This window comes from Harmonia axyridis, chromosome 6, assembly GCF_914767665.1.
Source record: "Harmonia axyridis chromosome 6, icHarAxyr1.1, whole genome shotgun sequence".
Lineage (NCBI taxonomy): Eukaryota > Metazoa > Arthropoda > Insecta > Coleoptera > Coccinellidae > Harmonia > Harmonia axyridis.
Genome location: NC_059506.1, coordinates 7,384,975 through 7,409,645, shown reverse-complemented (window position 1 = coordinate 7,409,645; position 24,671 = coordinate 7,384,975). Strand labels below are relative to the sequence as shown.

The window sequence follows — 24,671 nt, the reverse complement described above, 5'->3', positions numbered from 1 at the left end:
GAAAAATCAAGCTTATCTGGCAAAAAAGTTCATTGTAGCTGGTTATTCGTTGCCAACAAAAACGAATTCATTGCACAATACTTCTTGTTGTACCTAAAAATAAACGTGTTATACCTTATCATATTAAGATATAGTCTTTATCACATGATTTAAAAAATATCAGTTACAGTAACACTGCTTCGTCTTTTTCTCGTGAAATTTACATGAACTTCTCATTTAATATTTATATATCTCAATTATCACAAGTCCAATGTAACGCCACTGCATATCCGCTCTAATTTTTTGTGTTATTCGACGTTTATTTCTCCTCAGGTTTTCTCCAAGACCGATTTAGGTAAAGACATAGGAAGGGACAGAATAGAGGTGATTTTACACAAACATATGTATGGGATTAATTTTTTCCAAATGATAGTAATTTAACGTTGTATTTTTGATCTCTATAAAAATGGAATGAATATTAAGTTCTCACTCACAAGGTTTCGACTAATTTAAGTACATTTTGAAATACTGAATGGATTATGGTGAGTTTTTGATTTGAATGTAGTTATTTATAATACAAGTGCAGAAGGCATTGATATTCTTCCACGAGTTCAAAATTCGAAAACGAGCCACGAAGTGGCGAGTTTTCGAATGAACGAGTGGTAGAATGAGCCTTCTGTACGAGTATTATACATTATTTCCTCTAATTCGTTGCATTTTTATTGGAATTGATGAATTATTTCCATAAATATCATATAGTAATTTTTGCATTGAAAAATGTTGGTTGGCAGAACTGATTTATTTAAGGCCAATTGATGAATTGACAGATAAAGCCGTGGCGGAAAGTTCGGAGTACCAACATATAATAATGAAATATAACCATGAAAACTGTGCGTTTCTGATATATTCTCGCACAATTTTGTTCTACAAGATGGGAAGAATGAACGGAATAATCACAGAATTAGAGAAAAATTCTTTTCAATGCCGGTATTTCTAGTATTTCATCAGTTAGAGAAAGTATATTATGTATATTATGGGGATCTCCTGTCTGAGTTTCTAAGAATCATACAAAATCCTAAGAGTAGCCGCAATCTAATCATAAATATCCTAGTATTTGAAAATTGTATCGACGAACCGAAAAAACATTTAAAGAATGAAAGTATTAATTCTCAAATCGCAAGAATTTAAACAAATTAAAAAAAACAAGATTCATGAAAAGTTTGAGGTCGTGCAGAAGGCCAAAACACCTTTTTCAAATACTATTTCAAATGCGTCATGTGAATTATCCTATCGGCTCTCAATGAACTATCACTTTCATTCATAAAATATAGTGCAGTGAAAAAACTAAATTGTGACTCAATAATAATACATCAGTTTGTCGCGAAAAAGAATGTTGAGTCTCAATTTTGCTTTAAGTGATATTAGATTTTCAAATTTCATAATTTTTCATGCGAAAACTCTTCTTTTTAATTTGATATTTATTTTTATAATAAAATTGAATATTCAAATCAATTTTTTTTTTGATTAGGGCTTAAAAAGACCTCAAACCGGCACTGATTCACAAACCAGGAGTCTTTTTCGTACTTTAAAAAAACAGCAAAAGATTTTGATATTGCAGAAGAATCAATAGATATGAATATTTGAGATATATCGTTTTTTCTTTTCGAAAGGTTCTTGCGAAGCTTCTTTTAGTATCTGATATATTAATTTTGAAAGAGAATTTTAATTTTCACTTGGATTTAACAGAGTAATGTCGAAATACACAAATCAAAAACTCACCTTCATTACGGCAAATTGGTGGACAACAATCGGGTCATAAAGACATTGAAATATCAATAAACTTTAGTTCAATCGAAAATATTGATAGGAATAGATTTCCGTCTTGTTCTAACAAAAAAGTAACATGATGAACTTTTTCCCAATAGCAGGCTATGACTCGAATTATTAGTATCATTCAACAAGTGGAAATTGAGGTTTTCCGAAATTCAATACATAAATTTATCAATTATGAGGAATATTGTTGAAGGACATTAATGTATTGATGTTGTTTCATTGTATATTCTTTCATGATTCATTTTTCTTTTTAATTTTTTTTATATTGTTTTTATGTTGCTGATGAACATTTTTATCTCTCATTAATTTTTACTCAAAATCCATCGCTTGTTCTTTCAAAGTCAAATCCTTGTTCAAAATGAGAATTACTTGTGTTGATCATTAAGAGAGACCACCACCACATGACTGCTCAGTTCAAAACGAAATTAGAGATATTTCTTCATACAAATAACCGATTTTTATGGGGGGGTTCAACATAATTTCTGTGAACAATAATCTACATTGCAATATTTTCAATTCATCATTAAAAAAAAAATAATTACTTTTCGTTTTCCGCAAGGAAATAGCTCTGATATATTTGGAAAATATTCGTGAAAAAAATCCTCACAAAAGGGGCAAATTTATAGTTTTGTTTAATACTATAAAAATGCTCGATATCGACGAGAGTTGGAATTAACGTAATATTCCTAACTTCTATTGATCATCAAAGGCGGTTCTAGCCTTAAATTTTGGGGGGGTCGCCGTTATGGGCTTCAAGTTTTTTTATGGGACCATTTCGTACATTGTCTGCTTGAAACGCATATTGAGTGTTAGGTGGTTCCAATTTTTGAGGGAGGTCATGACCCCCCTGGGACCCCGTTTGCTGGTCATTCAATTAGTCCAGCAAATACGCGCATTATTTTTGTCCCTCCTCTTTGGGAAAATATTGACATACCACGTGGTGGTGTACCCTCTTAAAATTTGCAAATAATCCAAATTCGATCGAAGGTAATCGAAGATTTTTCAACGTCTTATATGACCCGCATCTGTGTTTTGACTCAAGTGATCGAATAGAATGAAAACAATTACGGTAATGTACCGTAAACTCTTTTGTCATACTATGGGTTCCTCGCGCTTGAAATTGATATTCTGGGAGGCGCAGAAGTCTCTAGTCAACGGCAAACAATTGAAGTACGAACATATCTTACAGTTATAGACGGGCGTGATATAAAACAAGATCACCAGGAAGATGAAGAGGATGCCCCCGGAGAGGAGACAGACCCATATGAGTATTATCTTCTTCTGTCTCTCGTACGAACCGAAGGAAATGAAGGGCAAGAGGGCGTAGGAGAGGAGAAATCCGAACGCGAAACCGAAGAGGTGGGCGTAGTTGTCCACCCAGGGTAGGAGACCGACGAGGAAGAGAACGAAGGTGATGCCTAGGAGTTTGCCCAACGCGCGTCTTGGGTGCTTCAGCATCGGCCAAACGTTGATGACTTCCACGATGAGACAGGCCAGAAGGCCGAATTGTGAGCCCGCTGGACCAACCTGGAATGAATTGAAAGAGCATTATATTATGATTTATCACAAACTTGAGAACACTGCAGATTATACATTGGCGTTTGTTAGTCTCTTATACAGGGTGTTTCATTGGGAAGCGGAAATACTTCAGAGGTGCATAGGTGGTACCAAGGCGGTTCTGGAGATACCCCATTTATTGGGTCTTACTGTCTTCGTAGCCGAGATACAGGGTGTTTTATGAATGTTGCCCATTTCTTTCCGAGGCCATATCAAATGAACCATCCGGAATATTTTCTTCATATTGGGCAAATATATTCCTAATTGAGAGCCCAAACGTATCATGGAATAACCGCCTAAAAATCCAGGTCCGGGTTAACAAAAAATTATGAATCGTTTGAATCATCGTAACAACACCCTGTACATCGGAATTTCGAAAATCTGTTTTAATATTCGGAAACAACACTAAAAACTAAACTGAGAAGTGTACTGCAAATTTTCGCGCAGACAGTTTTACTGCACAAATTTTCAACGTAAAAGTGAAGTTTTTGAGGACTTAGATACCTGAAAGTGGTTTGAAGTGACTTTTAACAATGAATTATCAAAAATATTGATTCCATAATTATTTCAACATTACCATTTTCACATTGGTTTTCCTTCTTATAGCTGTAGCTGTATACTATTTCAGTTTCTATTTATTGAGAATTGAGATGCATTAGGTTGATATCGTATATTTTGGAACAATTATGAACAAAAAACATAATAATAAAATAATTACAAAAATAACTACAAAAACGGCTCGAAATGTCCTCTATTTTGATCTGAACATTTTCTTGCTCGTTTCAAACTATCTCGAACTGCTTTCCGAATCACATTCAAGCTCTACTAGAAAGAACAATAGACTTTACACAAAAAAGAAGACTATGCTCTCGATAACTAACTGATATATTTATCACTAAAAGTTACTTTAAACCACTTCCAGCAAACCAAATCCTTAAAAACTTCACGTTCACATTGAAAATGTGTGCAGTAATGAGAAACGACGAGAGAGTAACTCAAAAATAAAAACTGAAATGGTAGTACAGCCATAAAAAGAAAAACCAATGTGAAAATGAATCACAAAGTAATGTTGAAACAATTATGGATTCAATATTTTTGATAATTCATTGTTAAAAGTCGCTTCAAACCACTTTCAGGTATCCAAGTTCTCAAAAACTTCACTTTCACGTTGAAAATTTGTGCAGTAAAACTGTCTGCGCGAAAATTTGAAGTACACGTCTCAGTTTAGTTTTTAGTGGTGTTTCCGAATATTAAAACAGATTTTCCAAATTCCGATGTACAGGGTGTTGTTTCGAGGATTCGAACAATTCATAATTTTTTGTTAACTCGGACCTGGATTTTCAAGGCGGTTATTGCATGATACGTTTGGGCTCTCAATTAGAAACATATTTGCCGAATATGAAGAAAACATACCAGATGATTCGTTTGATATGGCCTCGGAAAGAAAAGGGTAACATTCATAAAATACCCTGTATCTCGGCTACGAAGACAGTAAGACCCAATAAATGGGGTATCTCCAGAACCGCCTTGGTGCCACCTATGCACCTGTGAAGTATTTCCGTTTCCCAATGAAACACCCTGTATCGTGAAGAATATTTCAAATTAAAAAAGTTTTAAATGAACAAAAACAGTGTGCATTTTAGTGACAGAAGAAATTTGATCTGGCTTTATAAATAGTGAATTCTCGTTACACCCTTGAATGAAGGTGTAATGGTGGCTATGTATGTCTGTTTTGGAGTCTTTTTAATGAATATGTAATGTTTAACAATAAACAAACTGAAAACTGAAAGATATCACTTGATACTCACGTCAGCTCTATATGGTACAAAAATAGCACTAGCTAAGTTCCCAGCAACTCCTGATCCCATGTAAATCAGGCATATTCTCAAACTTCCCGTGAGCTTTTCCAAATCTCTCATGAGAAAATACTGGATGACAACAGTAAGAGCCAACTGCAAAACGCCTGCATGTAGAAATATTGAAGTCCAGAGTCGGTAGAACTGGTCTGGAGTTTCAGGAAAGTAGAAGGGGAGCATACCGCAAACGTCATTCAGGCACGAAACCTAGAAAAAAACGAAGTAGAGTTAACAGTTTTCAAATTTAAAAACGTAAATTGTGTTGTCATTATTTCTCAGAAGCAAGAGATGTAAAAACATAACAACTTCAAACCGATTTTTCAATACATACGCTAATTGGAGCGCAAGTTCATTCATGCGCTATTGAAAACTATACTGCGCAAAAAAATTAACGCACATTCTGAAAATCTCAATTTTAATGAAAGTTAACTCTACATTGACTTTATAACTTATTTTTTATGTTTTCTCGGAAAGGTTTTGAATGAAACAAGACACATTAAATGGAAGAAAAATTCAGGATTTCACCGAATCTTATGTGAAAGAAGAGAAAAAAACAATTTTCAAAATACTGGAATGCTGATAAGTGATTTAATACTTGGTATTTCCACCCCTTGCGTTAATTACAGCTCGGCAACGACGGTTCATACTCAAAATGAGTGATCTTAAAATGTTCTGATCTAATCCTTCCCAGATTTCTCTGAGTTGGATTCCTAAGTCATTAAGAGTAGCTGGATGATTTTCTGAACTTCTCAGCCTTCTATTGAGGTTGTCCCAAACCTGCTCATTCGGATTGAGATCTGGACTTCTTGCTGGCCATTCCATTCGAAAGACTTCAACCTCTTCAAGGTACTCCTGAACGATGCGCGCACGATGGGGTCTGGCATTATCGTCCATAAAAATGAAATTTTCACCAATGTATGGGGCAAATGGAACTACATGCTCTTCGAGAATGTTCCTTATATACCTATCAGCATTCATAGCTCCATTATCAACTACCACTAGTTCTGTGCGAGTAGTCAAAGATATTCCACCACATACCATAATCGATCCTCCCCGAAACCAGTAGTATTCAGGAAATTGCACTGAGTATATTTTTCATGTGGACGTCTGTATACAAGGGAACGTCGATCACAATGGTAGAGGCAGAATCTAGACTCATCTGTGAAGAGAACTCTTTCCCAATCAGCCTCTTCCCAATGGATATGATCTCTCGCAAAATCCAAACGCGCCCTTCGATGGGCTGGGGTAAGAGCTGGGCCTCTTGCCGCGACACGAGGCCTTAAATCATATTCTCTGAGGCGATTTCTTATTGTCTGAGTGCTAATTTGCACCCCATGATTTTGAAGGAGGCGAGCGGTTGCAAACCGTTGTTTCAACGAAGAAACTCTCAAGTAACGTTCTTGAATGGCAGTTGTTACCCGTGGTCTACCCTGTTCTGGTCTTCGGACATTCATACCTGTCTCCCTGAATCGCTGCAACATTCTGGACACACTTGTATGGGAAACTCCAAACCTTTCTGCAATTCTTGTGTATGCCACCCTTCTCCTCACAAAACTACCGCTTGGGCACATTCCTCTTGGGTCAAATTGCGTGTTTCGCGTTGCATAGCGATCGAGTGTAGAAAATCAAATGAAAGAAAACTATTAATCACTAGAATTGATCGAGAACAACTGATTTCAGAATGGAGCCAATACATTTAAAATCTGATAATCTCATCTTTTTTATTCCTGCTGGGAAAAAACATCTGTATTGAAGAAAAACGTTGAAAGTGGATAACATTTGCATGCATAATTCTGATAAAAATAATTATCATTGAGAACACCTTCAGTTGTAGAATAAATTTGAGATTTCCATAATGTGCGTTAATTTTTTTGCGCAGTGTAGATCTATATGAATGAAACAAAATTGACGAATCAATCATCACAGAATGAAGGATAACTTAAGGAAGGAATGTATCATTGGAAAAATTGTAAGAACAAACCTCAACAGCAAGAAGAATGACGAGAGTCATTAATACTTACGCATATTTTATTACAACAAATTATTTGGTAAAATTCCATGGAGAAAAACAAATATAGAAAACGTACAACGCAAAATGAGAACTTTGATAGCAAAACCAAACAAGCTCTATACCAAAAGCAGCATCGAGAGAACAACACTGCCGAGGAAAAAAGGAGGCAGTGGTCTTCTAGACATCATAGAACTTGCCCATGGTCGAATAGAAAGTCTACGAACATACTTTAGAAACCAAGAAAGTACATCATAAATCTAACAACCATTAGGTGAAGCAGACGAAGAAAGAACATATCATAAAGAATTGAACTGACGATCGACGCCTATATGGGTATGGGTGTCCAACGAATGAAACAACCCGACATATAACAGGTGGATATCAAACGTTGCAGATACAAATAATAAGAAAGACACGATGCAGTAGGAAAGATACTTCACCAAGAATTTGCAACCATATTAGGAGTAATGCAGTGAGAGAGAGTGTCATAGTGCAAGTGTAAACCACAAACCATTCTAGAGAATTTACTGGATTTCTCAGACTGATTCTGTATGGGGTGTCCCAAATTCGTTGTCTCAGAAACCCTTTGAACTAGAAAAAAATAATGAAAGGCACATCTCTGCCTAAATTTTTGAGAGAATTCATTTGGAGAGAGAGAATTTTTCATTTCACACCATTTTCTTTTGCTTGAAAACAGCTGAATTTATAAGCTTGCGTTTCTCATTACATTTATTATCTCAAAAATCGAGTTCGAAAATGTGGCATTCATTTTATTGAAGCTCAAAGGAGTTCTGAGATCCTCCCACTAGACAACGATTTGTCTAGTCTAGAATTTAGTCGAATCGCTCAAAAATGATATCGGTTCAAGCAGATGTTCTGTGTCAACATATTTATCAAATGGTTCCATGATTTCATTCCACAGAGTCATTAAATCCACCACTGGTTTTTGATGATATTCATTAAAAATATTATGGCATTGTTACATAGATAACAATTTTAACAATTTCACTTATTGGCAGCGCTTACACGAATTTTACTGAAATTTCATACAGACAAGTTCATACATGTGATGTGGTAGCTTTTTAAAAGAAAAACATTCTATTCAGTTTCATCAATTTCGTTTGAATATTGGTGGCAAAAAATTCCTCAACTGTTCCGTATGACGAATCAATAATAATTAATATATTCAACGTCAATTAAAATTGGAAATAAGGAAAACAAAATTATTGCTTATTATGTATCGTAACGAAATTAGATGGCACTCGAAACATAGTTTGGGTCGTAAAGCATGATATTAATTTTTTTTATCATTACATTTTTTTGCTCCCATTGGAGAATAAAATACCCGAAGGAATATAAAGTAAATTTTTTGAAATAGAAGTAGTACGAGCAAAACAGCCACTTTTGAGACTTTCACCTTTATATTCATTATAGTTCAATAATAATGAATATATTTAACGTCAATTAAAATTGAAAATAAGGAAAAAAAAATTATTGCTTATTATGTATCGTAACGAAATTAGATGGCACTCGAAAATGATTCTTACCTGGGAACACAAAGACGCTTCCTCATGAAAATTACCCCTGACAAAGTCACAATATTCCTTCGTTGTTATTTTGCATTGACCGTGGATTCCTATACAACAAGGATGTCCAATGATTTCACAGACCATGTGTTCTAGATGTTTGTCTCTACCAGTGGTGTCCATTCTGGTCCTGTTCTGCTTGGAGGCATTCGTCTTCCGACAAATCGGCCATTTGGTGATATCGTCAGGCCATTCGTAAGGATGCACGCTAGCAGGAGCATCGCAAAACCTGCAATTAAACAAATTATAAATTAGTTTGATGAATGATACCAAAGAAGTAGGTAGAGTCAGTTATGTAATTGGACAACTGTTGCTCGATCTAGGCGTCAATAGGTCTTCTACATGTTATTTTATCCATAAGAAAACCTACCTAAAAATACAACAGGTGTCAAAAATTCCAACTTTGAACGAGAAGAAAATCATTCAAATTCAGTATTATGCAGGGTTAGAACTATTAAGAGGGGCACTACAGGGATATCAAAAACCGTTAGAAATACAGGGTGGCTTAAATTACAAAAATTGCTTTATTTAGGGATGAGTGTGTTGGTGTATGTTCACACCAACACACTCATCCTTAAATAAAGCAATTTTTTGTTGTTTATCAACACCAAAATATCTCCAATAATTCTCGAGATATCTCGAAAGAACTGAAAATCGAGACCTTTTTTTTCTGTATAACTCATTTGTTTCCGGAACTCCACGAAAATCGGTTTGTCGTCATTATCCAATATAGAGATTCTAATGGTGTCATCAGATTTTTTCTGTTTTCCATTATTTCAGAAACGTGATAGTCATTTTTTTTTCTTATGAACGCCATATTGGTTCTGCTTATGAGGTGATGAAGAAAGAAATTACGAATTCAACAATGTATCACACTCTACAAAAATATCGATCCTAGCTACGCAAATTTGAATTTCCTTTTCATTTTTTTGTTTAAGTAGTAGGCTGGTGCCAGAATTCTCAAATAACTTGTTACTTTGTTCAATTGTTATGTGAAACCATCACTACTTGTTTTTTGTAAAAACCTTAATTCTGTTTGATAAATTGCGTTTCATTAATCACATAAACATGCTGATACCAACACTGTATATAGATAACAACTGGCAATGTCTGTAGAAATTGACAATTGTTTTACATAATTCAAAAAACTCGAGTGATGGTTTCACTGTTTCACATAACAACTTATTCGACAAGTCTGATTCCAGCATACTACTTAAACAAAAAATAAAAAGAAAGCCTAGATATCCATGAGAATGAATTGACAGAACTCTTCAAATGTAAATATTATGAAAATACATTGTAATATCAACATGAGAAATGATTTACGTAATAGGCTGGAGCCAGAATTCTCAAACTTTGTTAACAGTTTTTATGTGAAACCATCACTTGAGTTCTGAATTATGTAGAACAATTTTTACAGACATTGCCAGTTGTACGCTATGTAGTGTTGGTATTAGCATAATTATGTAATTGAATGTAGGTTACTTATCAAACAGGATTCAGGTTTTTACAAAAACTAAGTGATGATTTCACATAACAACTAATCAAAGTAACAATTCATTCGACAATTTTGGCTCCAGCCTACTACATAAACAAACAAATTGAAGGGAGTTCAAATTTTCGTAGCTAGACTCGATATTTTTGTTGAATCCGTGATTTTCGTGACGTTATCTCCAGAAACATATGAGTTATACGAAAAAAAAATTTCGATTTTCAGTTTTTTCGGGATTCATTGGAGTTTTTTTAGATCTGTCCACACCAACACACTTATCCCTAAATAACGCAACTTTTTTGTAATTCAAGCGACCCTGTATTCCTAACGGTTCTCGATATCCCTGTAGTGCCCCTCTAAATAGTTCTAACCCTGTATATTGGCTGTTCAAACTTTCATGACGTCAAGTAAGTTCACTGTTTCTTCTGTTTTCGTATACCTTTGACTTTATGAAGGGAAAGGTCTTGACCAAGTGTTATGTTGATTTCAAATCTATGGTTTCAAATTATTGTAACGAAAACGAATCGGCTCTATGTTCATAGGAAAACAAAAACAGAATCAGCACAACTTACTTCTATCATAGTATAAAGAATTCCTTATACTATGCTTCTGTGAAAGTTTGTCATAGTGCATGTAGAATAAAACTCTTTATAACTTTTTTTAGGCAAATTCTATGGATTAATACGTATTAGGAAATATCGGAGAAAAAAGTATTTGATTTCATTATACTTACTTTGGATCGAGTCCACACACAGAGCCAGATATACGGCCACCTGGGCCATAATTTTTATCTGACCATTTCTTCCAAGTCGATATTGTTTCCTGTAAGAATTGGTGTTTATGTGTTAGGCTGTGATTCAAGAAACGCACTGATACTTCTGGACCTACCGTTGGCTTCAGTCCTCGAAGCTTGTAATAACATGAATTCTGTTAGTAATTTGCAGAATATATAATTATTATTATTGAAACGTGATACAGAGTTGTTTTCATATATGAAAAATTAGTGGCTATACTTGAATTAATAGAAATATATCACAATATCTCAATAAAACGGAATTTAATTCATATACAAAAGACTATTCTGATGACTTTGAGAACTTCGAAAATATATGTTGGAAACAATTCTAATCAACATTGAGTTTGATAAGGGATTTAAAACTAAGAGTGCAAGATTCAAGGGTTCAATGAAACATAGTTTTGGATAGTAAAGCATGGTGAAGTTAATTTTTTCCAACATTACTTTTTTTTTGTTTCCAATGGAGAATAAAATCCTCAAAGGAAGTGAAATTTTGAAATAAAATTAGTGCGCGCAATAGATCTAACTAGCCCATTTTCTTTCAAATGAGGCATACACGTTTCTAAAAAACAAAGTTCGCCATTAGTCGTTAGTATTCAATAGAAAAGTGCCAGGTTTGAGAATTTCGCATTTATTCATCAGTTATTTTGACAATATAAATAGGAGATATACTTCTACACATCGTCTAAAGTTCTGCTAAATTTCTCAAGAAATAAACAATATATGTTCTGGAAATGAGATGAATATTTTCCTCTATTTCAACTACTCTTCGGTTTATGCAGAATGAGACAAAATAGGAAATATAAAAAAAAATTTATCGATTATTCTTGATTAACTATAGTTATTCCACAACTGAATCCAAATTCAAAATTCCGTATTACCACCCCTTTTTTCAATCAATTGTCCAATACGCCTAGGCATCCCACGAATCAAGTCATTAATGAAATTTTCAGGCATATCGTTCCATTTTTCTTGAAGGTGGGTTTTGGAACAAAATTGGATTTTCGTCTCCCTAAGTAATCCCATATGAGCTCAAATGGATGAATGTCTGTTGAGTTTGCTGACCAGTTCATTCTCTGGTTCTTGTTCTTCTCTTGAAGACTGTTTTTACCCTTTGTGTGTTTGTGTGGTGAGGCGTTATCATCTTGATAAATGAAATTATCCCCAAATTGGTGACGCAGAGGAACATTGATTGGTTCAATGATGTTTTCTACGTAGATGGCACCAGTCATTGTTCGTTCAACGACAAGAAGATGAGTACATCAACTGAACATTATACCCAGCATTATTATTGATCCACCTAGGAAGGGCACAACTTCCCAGGCGAAATTGAGTCGCTCTGATCTGCCTGGACCTCTCCAAACCCTTTTTTGTCGATTATCACTTTGTAAGGCGATTCGTACCGAGATAATGGCTGTTTATGTATGCGCCCAGGAGTGTCTCAAAATGAACCTCATGGGGGCGAATATCTACATTACCACGGACAGCCAAACCACGCTGAGATCCCTGGAATCGTATTGTCAGGGGTCTTAGCTGACTTGGGAGTGCCGTAACACCATAAAACAACTGGCCAGAGGAAATAAGGTGACTCTACTATGGGTACCAGGGCACTGTGGGGTTGAAGGAAATGAAAGAGGGGATGAACTTGCAAAAAGTGCAAAAAGTGCATCAAGGTTAAAACCTGCTGGACCTGAGCTTTTCCGTGGGATAGGAAAAGACCAATATAAAGCTTCGGTCCAGCTATGAGAGTTGAACAGTAGGACAATCCACTGGACTAACACTCCTAGACTTGTTCAGGCAAAGAAATTCGTGAAGATTTCACCTACCTACGCCAAAAAGCTCCTGAAGCTGTCGCGAGCCGAGCTTCAGGTGATGGTGGGACTGCTGACGGGGCACTGTCGGTACAAACATCATTTGTACCGTATGGGAAAGTCAGCAGACGAGATTTGCGGGCTCTGTGGATCGGAAGCAGAAACAGCCGAACACTTGGTATGCAAGTGTCCGGAGCTGTCTGGCCTAAGAACCATTCACATGGGTAAGCCGGTCCTGGATACCAGAGAAGTAACTGCCTAGGACCCTGAGGAGGTTGTCAATTTTATTAACGTCATTGACGACCTCCCTGGGTTTCTATGAATGAGTAGGGTAGTGAACAAAAGATCTGCATGGTCGCAGTTCCCGGAAGGCTTACCGAACCAAAACAACCCCAGTTCAAATAATAATAATAAGGCGAATCGTAAGTAGTCCGAAAAAAATTCATTGCGCCATTGTGGTAAAAACCAGTCTTGGTAGTGTTCTTTCCATTGTCTACGGGTAGCTCTATGTCCAAATGATATCCAAGGTATTCTTGAAGGTCTTATTGCTCTCAAATTTGAGGAATGCAACCGTCTGTCTCTTTACGGTACTGGTGGATACTACCTGTTCATAGGCCCTCAAGAAAATGAATTCGAAGGGCTGTTACAGATACCATTCGATTCCTTCGAGTAAATTTTCGATATAAGGTTCTTCCCTTCCATTGGTGACTCTGGGTCGAACAGGTACCGGTCTGCGGACAATGCTGCCGGTTTCCAGCAAAATGGCCACTATGCGCCAGTCTGGTGATTCAACAAAGCTTCTTGATGTAGGGCTAATATTTTTCCCCGGTCAAACTGAGAAATTGGCTATCCTGGCATTTTCCACGGACTTCGAATACACCTTTATTCTCCCGAACAAGAAATTGTTTTTGTTGGTTGATTGTTTTAATTTTGTGGTGATATAGTGAAGATTCCACACACAAAAAATTCATCTTTCAACAAGTTGAGACTTGATAGGAAGGGGGGGTCAAGACTCAAGATGTGTGTCTGTACATAAGTGACTGAGTACAATAAAAATGTAAAAGTGGGTGTTGAAACAGTTAATATATTGAACTATAAGGTCGCAGTGCAATTTATAAATCTAGGGACTCTAAGTCTAAATTAGCATGAGAAAAAATGGCTTGGTTTCAGAAAACAATGGCCAAATGAATTCTCTAAACTATAACGTAATTAAAAACTGATACGCTTTCGATGCATTACGCTGTTCCCTAGCCTCTAATGCTTAAGTTTAGCCTCATAGCTGTAAATTATTTTGTGCACTAAATAGGCATCTTTGACCTACTTTTGTTCGCCTACTATGTTTATTATTTGTCATATGTCAACTTACGATCTGTAATGACGTAATGAATATCTCAATAGCCAATTGAAATCTTGCACTCTTAATGGGTCAGTTGAGATTGGCAATAATGGAAAATAATGCTCAACATTCATCAAATCGTCATAGTTTCCGTAAACATCTGAATCTAAATGATTTCCGCCAGTTATTTCTATACTTACAGAACAATCAGCTTTGGACGACTGTACACATCCAGAATCATCATTTCTTATGCAGCAAGCGGTTTCTCTTTCTATTGTTCGTATTTTCTCGATTTCTTGACTTATTTCTGCGTCCACCCTCATGCATGGTGCAAATTTCGCTCCTAAATGTATGAGATCTGCCGCTCTTGGTCCAAACCTATAGAGCAAAAGAATGATTAAAATAAAAAATTTGACTTTGAGAAGAAATTTAATTTAACAAAATATTTTCTAATACAAAAATATGAATCTTATGAATATAATAAGTAGTAACTTCTCTGTTGTTGAATGTCAAGTAGATTAATTCCACCGTCCAAGAGATATTTGATTGATTTTTTGGTGTAGTGTCCGAAATACCTTTCAAGCTAATCTATTCTCCAAAGAGAATAAGATCAGCTTGAGAAAAATCATTTTTTCTGAATTGGATAGCTCCAAAAACGCCCTATTTTGATAAGGCATTTTTGAAGCTATCCAATTTAGTAGAATAAAGTCAGAAACTAATCGGTAGGCATCAATCTGTCAGAATATTTCATAAAATGAAACAATTAGAGTTGGCGATAAGAAAATGTAAAGAAATACACAAATTCCACAGTTCGATTTGAATGTTTCATGTGGTGTTTCAACACCTTGCAACAAGTACTTAGAAGACTTCCAAGATACAAGTCAAATAATCAAATATGAGAAAAAATTCAGGAAATAATATTTTCTTCATTTCAATGCTGCTTTGAAAACGATGTTGTTGACATAGTTGTGAACTAAAATTTTACAAAAGCTGGTCCGAGTCCGCTGTGAACTAATATATTTCATAAACGTCACACTTACCAGAAGGTTGCTGGTTCCAGATAGTCAACCTGTTGCAGTGAGAGACTTGTAACTAACACCTGTCCAGATCTCGACTGAAGATCTATACCGAAAGGTCCGAAACCATAACAAACTAAGGAAATGAATAGCACCAATATTTGGACTATGGTAACCCAATATGTGAACATGGGCCTATGATCTTCCAAATCGTCTAGTTGATCCTGTATTGTTTCATCGTAGACTACTGATTTTTTGAAGGTCCTCCTGGAAAAAAATATAGAGTGTGAACTACATTAGTATTCGAAATGTTTCATAAATATTGCTTATATGATCAGCTCAATATCATACACCAAATTATGAAGAATAATAGTAAAACTATAACAATTATTGTGTAGTAGTGCTATAACTAACATAGTAGATAGGTCATCTACAGAATTTTCTGTATATTCTCAGAGAATCTATGAATTTCCTCAAATCAATCTTTGGTCAGGTTCGGTACTATTCTGCAGAAATGTTCACTCTATTTCAATTTATTAAAGAAGTCCATTTTAGTTTGAATGTCAACTTTGATATCTATCCAGGTATGAAATAGGTAATTACATCTTTGCTATTCTGTTAGTAGGTGACAATTGATGGTTAAATCATTTTAAAGTGGGAAATCCTATCTTCACCTTCTGTAATAGATATATTTGTGTTTGCTTTGCAAAACTTACTTACACTACTCCATATTTTGCTTTTCATATTCAACTTGGGTTATTTAAGCAGAAATTGATTAATTGGTTTTTTGAATTAAAAGTTATATGGGTGCCGAAGTTTTGTGAGGTATTCAATAGGCTAGATATCAGATTTAGAATCCCCTCCTGTACAGGGTTTTACAGTAAGAGGCTTCATTTTGAATAGGCCGCTATCTGGGAAGATGACACTTTTGAAGCTGTGTTCCTTTGTTATTTGAGAAGTAAAATCTATGCCAATACTGAAGAAGAAACAATACACGCATTCACATAAAATTCACTACAAAAATAGTGAAAATTTTGCAGTCACACGTCGTGGAGCATCTTCTGGACCAGCAATAGTGGAACTGTTGAAAAAATTTGAGCTGTGTATGTACATCGCTCAAGAACTGCTGTAGCCCGTAGTTTTGATGAAAACCCATGAAGACTCCTAGAATATCTTGGGATCTGGGCTGTAGGTGCGGTTTTTGAGTTGGTGGTGTGGTTGGACCTTACTTATTCGAAAACTAGGCTGGTGCAATTGTTACGGTAAATAGATTACGTTACCGAGCTATGATTAAAGTTTTTATGGGATTGGTAGATGTCGGTGAGGTCTTCGCCAATGCTTCATAATCTTAAGATGGAATTCGTTATCAAGGACATACAGTAGCAAATATGCAAATAGATCATGGAAAATTTCATGAAAAGGATATGGTGTTGCAACCGTAGCCTTGGCGGTCATTTGGCTCATATCGTTTTTCATCATAATGGCAAACCTTCCTCTTCAAAATGAAATAAATATCCACATTGGTTGGTCTTGAAATGTTAATTTTCTGACTTTCTCGTAATCTGCCAAAGTTTAACTACTCCTCCCTTCTCAAAGTTTTTGATATTCCAACACTTTTCAGGATGAGTGAAGCAAATTGAAACGTTCATCTGATTTACAATCCTTTTTTTACTACACGCAAAGATTCCAAATACGTTTTTACGTCTTCATTTTTAATTTTAGAAAAAAACAGTTTTTCCAGCTTCAGACAAGTCTTTTCGTATAATATCTTCATGTGAAAATTCATAAAAAACTGAATATTTTTTGGAAAGTTATATCATGCATATATTTATTCTTCAATAAAAAATTCATCTTATTCTTTTTTTTTCCATTTCAAAAAAATTAATGAATAAGGACTTTCTGCAATGATGTTATCTTCAAAACGAAGAATAGTAATGTTGTATGAAGAAATTTCTCAGATATTAGTGAATTGTTGATTTTCATTATTCTGATATCAAGTCGATATAAGTGAGAACACAAATCGCATTACAACATTCCTATAAAAGTCAAACTCATTTTACGAACTGCAAATGTATTTCATAGAACAAATTGGTTTAATAACTTGGAATACTTGGAAAATATCAATGAAAGTATAATTATATTATCAGGCACAAGAACACACAACAAAATGTGATATCTGAGGTTATTAGAATGAAAAGTAACCAAGTTCGTGTCGAACTACATATATTCAAGGGTTCCCAGGAAAGGGTGGTAATAAAAATATTCCATATCTTGGAAACTATGGAACATATCTTATACGAATCAACTTCGAAAGTTTTCTTTAGTTCAACTTCCTAATTTTTCCAGGATTTCTCACTCCATAATTGAGAAGTTTGTGGTGGAGAAAACTTTTTTACGACTTCTAAAGCGTGTATCTCATCAACTACTAACTCGATGAGAAAAGTTGTTCAAACTGCAGTATCATTTTGAATACCTTTTGTCAAGATATCCCGCAGGACAATGTAAAAAAAATCAGGTTCAGTTACATGTATGGCGAGCATTTAACATATTGCTTCCCAGGGCTGGCGTTAGGGGGGAAAAAGCTCGGGAAAAAGTGAAGCGACCGTCGTTTCAAGTGCCTCTATTTGAGGGGCGGCAATTCGGTCCAGTTTGCTGGCCGTCTTTCCATATTTTACCTTTGATTCTTAAAACCAACATAAGATAGTTTCGGTCCACTGCATTATTATTTATAATTTTATTTTGAACTGGGGTAGTTTTGGTAAGCATTACGGGAACTGCGACCATGTAGATCTTTTGTTCTCTACCCTACTAATTCATTGAAACCCAAGGCGGTCTTCAATGACGTTAATAAAACTGTCAAACTCCTTAGGGGCCTTGGCCGTTACTTCTCTGGTATCCAGCACCGGACAAATTATGTTTGTACCGACAGTGCCCCGCCAGCAGTCCCACCATCACCCGAAGCTTGGCTCGTGACAGCTTCAAGAGCTTTTTGGCGTAGGTAGGTGAAATCGTCACGAATTTCTTTGCCTGAACAAGTCTAGGAGTGTATTATCCCGTTGTTCAACTCCCATAGTTGGACCGCAGCTTTATATTGGTCTTTTCCCAGCCCACAGAAAGGCTCAGGTCCAGCAGGTGTTAGCCTTGATGCACTATTTGCAAGTTCATCAGCTTTTTTATTCCCTTCAACCCCACAGTGCCCTGGTACCCATAGTTGAGTCACCTTATTGACTCTGGCCAGTTGCTTTATGGTGTTACGGCACTCCCAAGTCAGCAGAGACCCCTGGCAACACGATTCCAGGGATCTCAGCGTGGTTTGGCTGTCCGTGGTGATGTAGATATGCGCCCCCTTGAGGTTCATTTGGAGACACTCCTAAGCGCATACATAGACAGCCATTATCTCGGTCTGTAGAATCGAGGGCTCACTTCCCAGGGCTTTAGAGATCCTCAGGTTAGATTCATATATCCAATGCCAGTGCCCTTCTCTGATTTTGATCCATCGGTGAACCATATGGATGACTTTTTGTCCAGACGATTCGCGAGACTTATTGCACTAGGACGGTCATTTATAACCGTTTCAAAGGGCGTTTCAAAATCGTAGGTGGTTGGCATAATATCCGATGGTTTTGCTAAGAGGTTTGAATCTAATTGATTCAGTATCCTCATATGTCCAACCCAGTTTCCAGGAAGGAGCTTTCCATTAAGGGCAATTCTTATTGCTTCCAGCAGGCTACATTTCCTCGCATGTAAATGTAAGGGAGGCAAGTCCAGTATGACCTCCAGCGCTGCTGTGGGAGCTGTGCGCATAGCTCCAGTGCTCCACTGCATTTGTCAACATTCCCTTCAATAAAATTTCAAATCGCCTTTACTAAGCCTCCTGTACAACGCATGGCACTTTAACCAATATAAACAAAATTCCCTATTACACTCATTGAAAGAGGGATAAAATCATTATGTATTTCACAACAGACAAAAAAAAATCACTATCTTCGCTTTCGAATTAATTTGAAGACGAAGTTCACACATTCAACATATGGAAAATTTTCACGATTTTGCATTTGGAACTAGTAACTGTTAGATACCAAATGTTATCATCAGTTTTCAGCGAAACGCAAGTTATTGATGCTTTGTCAGCAGGGCCGCCAAAAAGATCCCTTGTTTCAAGCTCCAAAATTAGTCGCGCCAGCCCTATTGCTTCCTACTCTACCAAAAGTAGTGGAGCATTGTAATATATAATATATATAATATAATAATTTATTGATCCTGTTTGACCCAATCTCCTTTGGAATACAAATTTTGTGCTCCGATTTTGAAATTTCAACTAGCAAACTGCATTTCGGAGCATCCTGAACAACTTTGACTTCATGTTCGTTGGTCGTTGTATAAAATTATAATCACACGAAACTGTTCCAGATGAACTTGAAAATGTTCAGTCTGAAATTAAAGCAAACTAATAATACCATTGAAAAAATTGACCAGAAAATGTAGTGAAAATTATATTGGTTAATCCCACCAAATGCTTTTCGTATTCCACTAAAAATCTTTCTCTTAGTGGTATGAAGGTCTTCAGGATGCGAAATCATTCTTCAGAACTCGTAGTATCATGATCGACTTTGAAAGTAACTGTATGAAGAGATTTGATCGCAAAATATTCATCTATAGTTTTTCCACAAAATTTTGCCAAAAGTCATCGTTGAAATCATTACATCAAAAACCACTCTCTCATTTTCTAGAAGACTGCAGAAATACAGTAGATGAAATTTGCTTGAACGACTCTTAATAACTCCCAAAACCAATTTTATTGATGAGATGTGGAAGATGAGCACAACTCCCATCAATAAAAGTGACCAAATTGCCACGCGGGAGCACTTAAGTATACTATTAGGTATTTCGAGCAATGAAAGTGACCAAATCGAGAATATAATGAAATGCTGATATATAATTGATTTCGTACAATATTATTGAACAACTCCCAATATTGTACAATATTACTGTATGTCTATGGGCCGCTTCATTCTAGAATGACCGAACTGGTGAAAAAAGAATGAACTAAAAAAAATGAAACTTACCCAAACATACGTCCTACCCAACCCATTCCATACTGTCTCCTGTCTGAGTTGTCGAGGAGATTATCTAAACAATTTGATATCTTGCTCTTCCCTACTTTCGCCAACTGCCTTGAGCTGCCACGTGGGACGTCTCGTCTCCAGCCACTGCTTACTCTCTGTGCGGTGTATCTTTCTTGGGAATGCATTCTTTCCGCTGAAACGCAACAGGATGATAAATGTCGCGAACATAACGGGCGAATTTATATTGAAGTTGTATATTTGGTTTGAAGAAATAAAGGAATAGCGACATTAGAGGATGAGGATGAGAGAGGATAGATTATGGTTTATTAGAAGTATAATGGTGTCACTTAATGACGAGAAAATTATTGGCCATATAGGGTGAGTCACAGCGAATTATGATGGCTCTCATCGGATCACAGCCCAGTGATCTTGACATTAGAAATCGGAACAGACAGACTCGCCACGGACCGAAAATCAATTAATTGGGCGAAATTCAAAGAAATAATTCAACAAAACGTGTTAATATAGAAAGCAAAGAACAGCTAGACGAAGCAATCGAGGATCTAGAAAAAAGAATAATCGAAGCTGAAGTACAGTCCACCCAGATCAAAAAAATATCGAAGAAGAGAACGCTGCCTCTAGACGTGAGAATTTTGTTACCTGGTACAATACGAAGGACAATAATAATGATCAGTTGCACAGTACGCTAAATTCAGTAATAAGAACAGCGGTTGGCGCCCCATGGTATTTAACTAACCAATAAATCAGAGAAGAACTGAAAATTGAAACTATTGAAGAAATAGTCAATAACAAATAAAGAAGACAATAGAGACACTGAAAAAGCACGAGAATAAGGAATTAAGAAAGATAATACAAATCAAAATAAGAAAGACAGATAAGAGGAAATACCTCTTTCAAAGAAACTAAATAGAAGAAAAAATGAAGAAGATCTGAGTTTTGAATCTAAATGACTTCCTATTCTATTACTCTAACAAATAAAAATCCAGCTCAGCTGATACTGGGTTATATGTCATGGATCGGATTTCACAGTCCTGTTTCAATGACAGATGTCACATAGAACTGTAATCCGAAGCGTCATATGTTTAGTTAAAGGTTAGCCATTTAACAATATGGATCGTTTGTCCGCTGCTGAACTTGTGAAAATTGTGATAACTTACTAGAAAAATAATGATTCTGTAGTAAGTATGTTTCGCGCATTACATGCTGATTATAGTCGACATAATCGTCCATCGTACAATTGGGGAGAGAGTGAAAAAATTCGAAGAGACTAGATCTGTTACTGATGTCTTAATCGCCATATATTATCGGAATACAAACTTGACCGAACATATTGCCGTTGTGAGTAAAAGTGTTGAAGAAGATTCAAATTTATCTGACCTCGGCGCGCACAAAATTTGGGCCTCTCTTATGGCTATGAATATTTTGCCTCTGGATAAGTATCTCCCTCCATATAAGGTTCAGTTGATTCAGCTGACACAAGAAATAAAGCCAGCTGACCACGGAATGCGAAGAACATATGCCGATTGATAGCTTGAACAACAACTTTTGGATAACGATTTCTTACATAGAATATTCTTCAGCGATGAAGCACATTTTTCATTAAACTAGAGGAATTGTCGCATACGATGCAGTGTAACTGCTGAGAGACTTGTTTAAGGTTGATATGCACGCATTGCACGGCATATATTTCTACAATCTCGTGCGATTAGATTGAATAAGGGGATTCCTCGAGCGCCGAGAGACTGAAGCATTCGCCAATGTGACTTTATTACTAGTTTTCTCACATTTCTATGAGATCTATTAGTAAATTTTGGTAGTTTCAGAAATATATTTCCAAACTTGACCAAAATTGCCAAGGATTTTTCATCAACGCCAGCATCTTCAGCTCCTGCTGAAAGACAGGAACTGCTCCGACAGTTACAAAAACCCGCAATAGGTTAGGCGACAAATCCATGTGTCTTAGATCCTGGATGGAAAATTATGAAATGAAACTAAGCCTGGAGGTTTCTCAATATTAAGAAACTTTATTTTTTATTAATTTTCATTTTGTTATGATTCATAGTGATTTAATATATGTTTCAATTCAAGAAAGTTTTTCGGTTCTTTTATACAATAATTGAAAAACTACCACTTGACTTGAGCTTGACTTGAAATCAAGTCAAGCTCAAGCGAAGTAGCTTGGAAATCAAGCCAAGTCGTGAATCCCTAGTTTATTGAACACATAATGGTAAGGTCCAAGCATTATATTGAAATGAAAATTTTGAATGGATCAACAAATAATTCACATCTCTACATCCCACATACCTTGCAATCATGCTGCTTAATTAGAGTGGTATAACGTCAAATCAATTTTGCATTACACGTAGAGTTCAGTAATCATGTAATGGGTGTGAAATACCACTCACACATACAGCACTCACACAGAGCGATAATATCGAGTAGTAGTTTAATGTTGAATTTAATTGACGAGTACGAATGTAAATTATAACATATCTACTAAGACTAATGCAGCCTGTTGCACTATAACACCTACGAATATTGATGCAATTCCATTTCCTTTGAAGCAAATTATGTCAAGAAGCGAAGATGAACCTGCAACGCTCTGATCAGTTGGAAAGCGTTATTTACCATTATTATATCGACCCCGAATATGGTCAATTGCAATCTCAAACACGGCCATCCGGGGGTTCCCCGATCTTCAATCGAAATTCTGAGCAAATAACTCATTGGTGGAGAAGACATGAAAATGTCTACCCTTTGCTTTCGAAAATAGCGAAGGATTTTCTCAGAACTTGCAACATAAATTAACTTTATTATTATTATCTGTACCTGCATAAAGAATATTTTCAAGAGCAGTTCGCAAAACATATGACTTCACGTGACTTCTTTTCAATAGGATAAGTATTATAGTGACTCTGCATACCAGGTGGTGGAGTTACTGGCTTGGCGTCACACTCTAGCGTGACTTCATAAGACTCACCGTACTAGGGCAGAGTCACCCCTCCATGATGGAGAGGGAGGGTGTCTTGGCAGAGAACGCTGGATTGCCCAACTGAAGAGTCCACCAGAGATCTCAGGACGAAACAGTGCAATCCCTTCAGGGAGGGTACGCAACCAGTAAATTCGGCACGAGAACGACTCTCCAAAGAAAATGATATACCTTATAAAGAGTTTTCCAATAAAAGATTTCATTTTTATATAAAAAAAATTGTTTTGAGAGAAATCAATGAATGTGTATTTCATTGTAAAGAGAGCTGAAAGAGGAGCCAAATGGCCCCCACAGCTACGGCTTGTAGCACCATATCCCATATTTGCGGCAGTATGATCGATAACTTTAAGAATTTCATCCATTTAAGGTCTTGAAATGATTGTAGGTCATTAGCACATATGGCTTCAGAGAAAAATGGTTTTATTAGATACCGTTTGATATCTATTCGGTCTGCATAATAAATGGCAACCTTATAGCTATTTTCTACGTATTAATTGTTGTGGTATTATTGTTATCAATTAGGGATGCATTTATGCACACTTACATGAAAATACACTTTAAGAAACATATAGAACTTCTATCACAGGTTGTCATACACTCTCTTGGGAAACAGGATTATCAATCTTCTTACGAATTCGAGAGCTGAACATGTCAGCGCAATGTTAACAAAGTTTGTTGGCAAGAGCTCAACTAGAATACGGAAATCAAATTAACAACCTAACTTCTTCGGCCACGTGAATACAGGAGAAACTATCAACTAATTTAAAATTGGAATACCATCCATTTTGGCAGTTCTGGAATGTATCAAGGACATTGCTGACGTTGTCAGAGGATTAATTGAAATACTTGTCCCTGATCCAGTTGAGATTTAGGTAGGTGATACAAATGAATACCCAAGTTCTGACTGCATACCATAATTAGACATCGCTATCATCCAAGACTGGCGAGAATAAAGATGAATCATTTGTTTGTTGGTTAACTAGAGGTCTTTCCAACAAATCCAGCAAGATGTTTCATTTTGAATAGTCCTCTTTCTGGGCCGCTGTTGCTTTTGAAACTGTGATTTTACGACATTTGACCAGTAAAAACATTTACTGAAAATGAAACGGTTCAACAATCCATTGAAATTTTCAAAATTCACTACAGAAATGCTAGGAATTTTGTATTCACAGTTCGCAAAATAAAGCTTCTGGGTCATCGTGAAACACTTTCTATAGTGAAATTGATAGAAAAACTTGAGTATACAGCCGCAAATGTGTGAATTGGTCACAGTAAATTTCATAAAAAGGATTTGGTGCAGCTACAGTAGTCGAGGCGGCCAT

The 24,671-nt window shown here is 36.1% G+C and overlaps 1 protein-coding gene across 3 annotated transcripts in view; it reads right to left on the bottom strand.

Moving 5' to 3' along the window:
- Positions 1-830: 830 nt before the first annotated feature.
- LOC123682716 (inactive rhomboid protein 1) overlaps positions 831-24,671 on the bottom strand; it is a 267,242-nt gene continuing 243,401 nt past the window's right edge. For 2 of the 3 annotated variants that reach the window (XM_045621474.1, XM_045621475.1), the window contains 7 exons: positions 20,340-20,532; positions 15,298-15,540; positions 14,458-14,635; positions 11,048-11,223; positions 8,784-9,051; positions 5,178-5,432; positions 831-3,339 (listed from right to left, as the gene is read on the bottom strand). In XM_045621474.1, coding sequence (XP_045477430.1) covers positions 2,905-3,339; positions 5,178-5,432; positions 8,784-9,051; positions 11,048-11,223; positions 14,458-14,635; positions 15,298-15,540; positions 20,340-20,532 — 1,748 coding nt within the window. In that variant the 3' untranslated portion in view covers positions 831-2,904. The remainder of the gene's footprint in view (positions 3,340-5,177; positions 5,433-8,783; positions 9,052-11,047; positions 11,224-14,457; positions 14,636-15,297; positions 15,541-20,339; positions 20,533-24,671) is intronic. The other variant, XM_045621476.1, reaches the window with a different exon arrangement.